General features: G+C 48.4%; 1 protein-coding gene across 2 annotated transcripts in view; it reads left to right on the top strand.

Annotated features, from left to right (window-relative positions):
* Window positions 1-3,820, top strand: part of rad51b (RAD51 paralog B) — a 40,603-nt gene extending 36,783 nt beyond the window's left edge. For both annotated transcript variants that reach the window (XM_080543912.1, XM_080543911.1), the window contains one exon: window positions 3,646-3,820. In XM_080543912.1, coding sequence (XP_080400038.1) covers window positions 3,646-3,729 — 84 coding nt within the window. In that variant the 3' untranslated portion in view covers window positions 3,730-3,820. The remainder of the gene's footprint in view (window positions 1-3,645) is intronic.
* The last annotated feature ends 4,150 nt before the right edge of the window (window positions 3,821-7,970 follow it).

Here is a 7,970-nt window from a genome sequence, read left to right as displayed (position 1 = left end):
CCCCCCTTGGACAGACGCAGGCTTCAGTTCCCCGTCCCGTATCGTTGACATGGACCCCTGCACTCCCTATCGCTCATCTCCAACCCCCCCCCTCCCCCCCCCCCCACTGACACACACACACACACACACACACACCATCTCTCATCTCAGCACAGTGAATAGCTCGCTCTTTACTCCTAATATGCCGTCTCTGCTTCTACTCAGTCCTGTGGAGAAAAAGAGAGGATCTGTCTTCCTCCATCAGTGTCGTCATCTCCCGCCCGCCATGAGATCTGTCCCTGTACGTCTGCGTGTTCGTACGCCACGCGCCATATCTCAGACCCCGCTGGGACAATGTGAACAATGTGAACAAACTCGGGCGAATGTTGCGTCTTGCCATTGAGACCCAGGATTTACAAAACTATCCTGATTGGCCCAAGGGGGAGGCTAGAAGTAGCAGCTAGAAGTAGCAGCTAGAAGTAGCAGCTAGAAGTAGCAGCTAGAAGTAGCAGCTAGAAGTAGCAGCTAGAAGTAGCAGCTAGAAGTAGCAGCTAGAAGTAGCAGCTAGAAGTAGCAGCTAGAAGTAGCAGCTAGAAGTAGCAGCTAGAAGTAGCAGCTGAAATTACAAACTTTGAACAAGCGTATCTCCTGTCCGGTCTGAGCGATAGTCAGGAAATGTGGTCCATGTTTACAGCCCCTCCTTGCGTTAGTTATATATTAGTTATATTACTCCAACCTCGACATGGTCAATAAATTAATGTCACGTTTTAATTTTCACCAAAGAAAATAAAATAAAATAAGAATTGGTCTTTTTCCTCTTTCTCATTAATCCACAAAACATATGTTTTGAATAATTCACAAAGGGAGGGGCGCTACATCATTCGTGGGGGGGACAACACTTGTTTTTCTCTTAGGCCTAACTCATTTAGGCTTGTTTTGCTTTTTATGGATCTGGAGAGGGAATGTCTGTTATAAACAAATCCTCCATCATAACCATAATTATAATTCTGACTCATGGTGGGTTACTTCTTTAAAAAAAAGAAAAGTGTGGCTGCGTAAAAAAAAAAATGGACTGAGAACTCATTTGAGCTGTGATGATGGTGGTGTGACTCTGGCTGTGTGGTAGTAATAACAAGCTCTGCAGCAGAGAGGCAGTGAAACGGAACATTAATTTCACATGAACGTTTAGCAGCACACTGCTGGTGGAATAGACCACCTCCTCTCTCCTCCTCTCTGCTCCTCTCCTCCTTCCTGCTCCTTTCTCCTCCTCTCTGCTCCTCTCTCCTCCTCCCTGCTCCTCTCTCCTCCTTCCTGCTCCTCTCTCCTCCTTCCTGCTCCTCTCTCCTCCTTTCTCCTCCTCTCTCCTCCTCCCTCCTCCTCTCTGCTTCTCTCTCCTCCTCTCTGCTCCTCTCTCCTCCTCTCCTCTCTCCTCCTCTCTCCTCCTGCCTCCTCCTCTCTGCTCCTCTCTCCTCCTCTCTGCTCCTCTCTCCTCCTCTCTGCCCCTCTCTCCTCCTCTCTCCTCCTCTCTGCTCCTCTCTCCTCCTCCTCCTCTCTCCTCCTCTCTGCTTCTCTCTCCTCCTCTCTGCTCCTCCCTCCTCTTCCTCTCTGCTCCTCCTCTCTCCTCCTCTGTCCTCCTCTCTGCTCCTCCTCTCTCCTCCTCTGTCCTCCTCTCTGCTCCTCCCTCTTCCTCTCTGCTCCTCCTCTGTCCTCCTCTCTGCTCCTCCTCTGTCCTCCTCTCTGCTCCTCCCTCTTCCTCTCTGCTCCTCCTCTCTCCTCCTCTGTCCTCCTCTCTGCTCCTCCTCTCTCCTCCTCTGTCCCCCTCTCTGCTCCTCCCTCTTCCTCTCTGCTCCTCCTCTCTCCTCCCTCCTCCTCTCTGACTGCCTTGTTTGAAAGCAGGGTGAGAGATGGAGGAGGGAAGCACGCAGGACTGCTCTGCTCTGCTCTGCTCTGTGGCATGTGGGGAACGCCAGACTGGATTTGTCTGTGTTTATTGTTTGCTTATCTTAGGCTGTGTGTGTATTTGTTTCAGAGGGCCCAGGGGTTGGAGCCCAGGGGGGGGGGGGGGTCAGTGGGGGGGGGGGTCACAGCACACTGTTTTGATGGAGAACTGCGGGTCAGATTCTTGAGACTCTGAACTAAGGGGCATGTGGCGGTGATGATGTCATGGAAAACTCATGCGGTGGACAAAGAAAATAGACCTCTCTCCGGAAGAAGGAACCTCTCTCCATTTCTTCTCTTCCTGTCTTCTCATAATGGACCTCTTACCTGATTCTTTCTCTTCTTTTCCAACCAGATTGGTTCTTTCTTTTCACCCCACAACGTCGGGGCACTGGGATGAGTAGAAGTAGAAGTAGAAGCATTGAAGCCCACAAACAGCCAGCTTTCTGTTTGAATATTGTTTCTGCATTACCACTGTCCTGCAGATAGGAGGCGCTCTTCCAGGGCCATTGTCTGGGCTCCTACCATATCTCATGCACAGCGATGGGGTCTGCCAGTATATACAGACTGTGCTCATGGCCTAAAACCTCAAGCACGTCTCACGATGACCTGAGTTGTGATTCAGTGTTACTTCCCTAGTGTCTGGGGACATGAATGGAGACAGGTGGAGAATGGCTGTGGCCCTGGGTGTGTAGTATGGTCTCCTGGGGCTCTGCATTGTCCTGCTTCCCCTGAAGGACTGAGCTTTTGTTCTCCAGTCAATTGAGTTTGATTTCTCTGCCCCGCTATGAAAGTCAGATGATTTTTGAGATTAAGAGAGGCTGTTTTATTGTTATCAAAAAAGCCAAATGTGGGCCAGGGTGAGTCATCATGGTGTATTGTGACAGTAGGACACTGCTAGTCATCTAAAGACCTGACATCTGAACCTGCAGATTGTGTGGTTTTCCATGGTGGTAGATGGAGACCAGGGGTGGCCAGCCCTGATGTAGACTGTTGGCTGTTGGAGTCACAACAACATCTTCTAAATCCTTCATTGTTGTCGCCACACCTCTGACCACTGAAGAGGTTTTTGTTCTTCAAGTGAACCTCTCCTCCTCGCTCCTCAGAGGTTTTACCTGGGGGGTGGGGTGGGGTAGGGGTGGGGGCAGAGTTAGTTACTGTAGCATAGCTCTTTAAATCACTTCTCATGTCTGAACAGCACACTTTTGACAAGTTTAACGCTCATTTTGCCAGATATGCACATTTCATTACACATGTTCCACGGTCATACAAACGTACAGCTGTGTGTGATCTGCTGTTGGCCTGCGCTTCTGGAGGAACGGTTATGGATTATAGCAAAACAAATACATGTTATAAAAATACCCCCGTTGACGTCAGTAGGTATGGTAGTAATCCATCCCCTGTTTTTCTTTGGCTGGTTTTGTCAGTTTTGGGTCATTATTTTTGTAAATGTTTACCTCAAACATGAGCCCACATCGGTCCCGACCCGTACGCTAACCTATGGAAACAAACCCAACAGCTAGGTCATTTCCTCCAGCCCCAGGGATGCAAATGAGCCAATCTTGATGAGGGGGTATTTGTCATCCGAAATAAAAGTCAGATGGTAGAATAAATGGAATTGGAATATATTAGTATTGATACAGTATGATGCCTCTCAGTGTCTTAGCCAGCGGACCCCCAGGTCTGGTCCATTCTAAGGCCTCTCTATTGTGTTTTGATGTTTTCTAGGAAATGACAACCAGGAAGCGTTGCAAGGCACGGACCCAGGCCTCCAGCCTATCAGGGTGCGGACAGGATTCAACTACAACCTGACACAAGCGGCCAGCCCTGCAACGAGCCAGCAGCTGCTCTGAGAGCTGTGTGTGTGTGTGTGTGTGTGTGTGTCTGTGTGTGTGTGCGTGTGTGTATGCTTATGTATGTATATATATAGACGGTATGTATGCGTATGTATATAATGCTATGTTCACATTCCCTATTATGGTGCTGTTGTTGTAAATAAAACTGCTCTCAATCAACTTGGAGGTAAATGATGTTGAAATAAAAGACACACTGTGTGTTTACGTTATCTCTATCAGTTCCTGTGTGGGCGAGGGATTGGTAGTAGCACTATAGTCTATATCTGTGTGTGTGACTTCTCTCTCAGGTTAGGACAGGAAGCTGCTTCTCTCTCAGGTTCGAGGACAGGAAGCTGCTTCTCTCTCAGGTTCGAGGACAGGAAGCTGCTTCTCTCTCAGGTTAGGACAGGAAGCTGCTTCTCTCTCAGGTGAAGGACAGGAAGCTGCTTCTCTCAGGTTCGAGGACAGGAAGCTGCTTCTCTCTCAGGTAAAGGACAGGAAGCTGCTTCTCTCTCAGGTAAAGGACAGGGGAGCTAGTTCAGAGAGTTTCAGCCTGTGGGGGCATCAGTGAGCATGGTTCTGCCAGGTTCTGGAAAAATATTTTGGCAAAAGTTCTTTCCGTGCCAGAAAACTAAGGTGAATGCCAAACACAGAACCTCTCGCACACCAACTCAGACCGGATTTCATTTACATCTGCCCAGTCATCATATATTCATCATGTATGTTTATACACACTGTACTGCTCACAGACAGGCAGGGGGGGTGGGGATCAGCTCACAGCTTTACTGCCTCCTGAATGTATGTTTGTGTGTACAGATGTGTCTTGCACCAGTGGTGGTATGTGCTGCGCTGACAGCCATTGTGTACAGTGAGCTGCTGTGGTTAAACATTGCTGAGGTGTGCTTTGCTGTGGTTCAACAGGTTAGAAACCCCAGGGGGCACTGGGGAGGAAGAGATCAGGCCAGACAGGTTTGGTACACACAGGCTCTAATCTCAGTGGAAGATTACTGGGAGGGTTTTTTACTGGGAGTCTGAAAAGTGCAGCCTCAGACTTAGACTACTAATTGACAGGATTGCAGGAGCTCGTTTGCTGCTTGAGGACAACCCATCAATCTTGAAGAGACTCTAATGGAACTTGACGGGCCGTTGCCATGGCTCCCGTTCCCATGACTGCTGTTCCCATGGCACTCCAGAGCCTCGAGGGGAAGTTTGCCTGATTAGCTGAACAATGGTGTTATTTTGGGTGGTTCCTCCTTTTTCAGTTGTTTTTCACACACACACACACTCACACACACACTCACACACACACACACACACACACACACACACACACAATGTGTCCTTTACCTACTACACTATACAGTAGTAGAATGTTTTTTCTTTAACTTCATAACTTTTATGTGTGTGTTTATACTGTAGCTAGTTCACTGCCAGAGAGGGGGTACACTAATAAAGTATTCATAAGCATCAAAAGGCTCCATGTTTGTCTTTCTAGTCATATGCTGTTTGTTTCAAAGCCATTCTTCTCTTCACGCCAATCAAAGCGCGACGGGAGTTTCCCCTCAGTAACGCTCCTGCTGTTTAACGTCTCCTGAACTCACTGCGTTAAGATTGTGTGCCCCCCCCCAAAAAAAAACAAAAAAAAACACTCTTGTAAGCCTCTCAAAGGGAAAGGAAAAGACTGTGGTCAGTGAATGACACCAAGATGGACCCTGGACCTAACTAGGCCTCAGTCTCTCAGTATTCACAGTCCCTCAGTCTCTCAGTGTTCAGTCTCTCAGTCTCTCAGTGTTCAGTCTCTCAGTATTCAGTCTCTCAGTCTCCACAGTTCTGCCAGTCTGTCGCTGTTCATTGGAGACAGCAGCTCTGCTGAGTTGTGTGGAGACAGAACCTCAGTGACAAGGTCCCCCCCCCCCACCCAGTAAAGGTAAGCCCCCCACCACCCAGTAAAGGTTCCCTCCCAACCCCACCACCCAGTAAAGGCCCCCAACCCCCTCCCCCCCACCCAGTAAAGGTCCTCCCCCCCACCACCCAGTAAAGCCCCACCCAGTAAAGCCCCACCCCCACCCAGTAAAGGTATCCCCCCCATCACCCAGTAAAGCCCCACCAAGTAAAGGTCCTCCCCCCCCCCACCCAGTAAAGGGTATCTGTCTCTCATCTGTCTCCACCTTCGCCGACAGGCAGAGAGCAGCACAGGTCCAGAACCGCACGGCTCAATCACAACCCACACACACACACACACACACACACACACACATCACCTACCCCTGCACCTGCCTCTCTGGGGGTCGTTGTAGCCAGTGGAGAGTGAGGGGTTATGACACTGTGGCCTGTGGTAGACTGAAGCACCATGTGACTGTGGTCACTTACTGCTAGGGTCGCTAGCTAGCTAGCGCTGGAACAAAGTCTGGAAGAAAGTGTGTCATAATAATGAGTGAGGACTTGGAGCGGGGGGGTCACGGGGGGAGAGGGATTGAAGTCCGTCTGTCAGGATGAGCTCATCCGTGTCAATACACTGCCTCAGGCCCAGAGAGGCAGAGGAGATCCTTAGACATGCTCTATAGCGCTCCCTCTTTGCTCTATGTATATAGACCTAGGTATTACTCAGTAACTCAACCCCCCAACCTGCAATAAGAATACAGTAGGTGCTATAAAACACAGTTTGATTGTCTCCTTTCATCAATGAGCAACTGATGCAAGCCTTTACTTTGGTTGTCGAGGCCCACCGAGAACCATGTTTCTAACTCCAACCATACAGCTTATTAACTTCTCTCACACCCCCTTCCCTTCCTCTAATTTACCCCTAGTGCTCATATAGGGGTGTGCCCATGTTTAAAAAATATTTTCTTTGTTAAACATGGGCACCCCCCCCCCCCCCTATTACAGATCCCTGCGCTGTCCTCTGATACAGAGAACTGAGGGGTAGAGACCTCTATCTGTGTTTGCTCTCCTCCATTTCAAACAAAGGGAGAAATACAGCTGATAGAGGAATTGCAAAGTCTAGGGGTAGGAACGTTGCTCAACTACAGTCCTGGCCTCCTCCCCACCCTACCCTAACCCAGCCTCCTGGCCTCTTCCCCGTAGCCTCCCTTAAAGGCACAGTGACCCACCTCTCAGCCTTCTCTCATGAAACAGAAACCACTCGTGTGGAAGGGCTTCTAAACCTGCCCCCCCCCAGCACAACCCACCCATCGAAACAAGTACACTTCTTTCTGCAGTCTCAGTTTCACAACTTGTTTTGTGTTTTTTCCGTCGCAAGCATCTAATGGGGTTTCTGGTCTGTTCAGACGAGGGTTAATGCATGGCAGTGTACATAACTGAACCACCAGCGTCTAGTAGAATCATGAGGTAAGAAGTAAACTAAGAGGTGTTCTTTTGGTCCAGAGCTCAGGATGCTACAATGTAAAACTATAAGAGCACACAGTCCTGCATTAACTCTGTACAGTATTTACCTAAGAGCCAGGCTCCATTAGTCTACTTGTCTCTATGTGAGGAAATTAGAGATAAGTCCAGGCCTCAGGGGAACAGGTCTGGGGTCTGCTAGTGTGGAATAACAAATGAACTGAACCTGCAATTCATCAGCAGCCACTGGCCAAACTCTGAGAGAATTGGGCCAAAACGACTGGCAGAGTCAACACTGTAAATGCTTGAGTCTCCTACCTTACAGTAACTATAGTAACAGCCTATGAAAGCTCTTTAGTGTGGGAGATGGGAACATTAGTAGCTGTACCTCTTCTTGCTTATGGTCAACATAGAAGGAGAAAAGCAGCCCACCAAACCCAACAACAGGGCAGAGAAGGCCTTTAGAGAACAGGACAGGACAGCAGTTGGATTTCCTGTCTTGGAAATATTATCCTGGAAAACATTTTAAGCTGTTTTGTGTGTGTATATGGGGAGTGGGAGTTATTTGGCCCTGCTAAAAATAAAAAAAAAAGAAGAAAAATATCTTTCAACAGGAGACCAAGTTCCCCAGCTTTTCTGGGGTATGGAGACTAACCAGATAACAAATATGTGTACAGTCAAAGATGTGTACAGTAGTTGGATAACAAACAGATGTTTGCTCAAGATCTCAATAATACTGCCTCAGCCTATATGGACATTGGTCTCTTTCCAGCCCTGATTTCCTGCATTCATCTAAAGTGAGATAAGGAAAGAAAAAAAGAAAAGAAAATCCTAATCTCAGCCGATCATAAAATCAAGACAGACACTCAATAGAAA

The sequence above is a fragment of the Nansenia antarctica genome, assembly GCF_963989245.1.
Source record: "Nansenia antarctica genome assembly, chromosome: 1".
Lineage (NCBI taxonomy): Eukaryota > Metazoa > Chordata > Actinopteri > Argentiniformes > Microstomatidae > Nansenia > Nansenia antarctica.
This window is presented reverse-complemented; position numbering and strand designations above follow the sequence as displayed.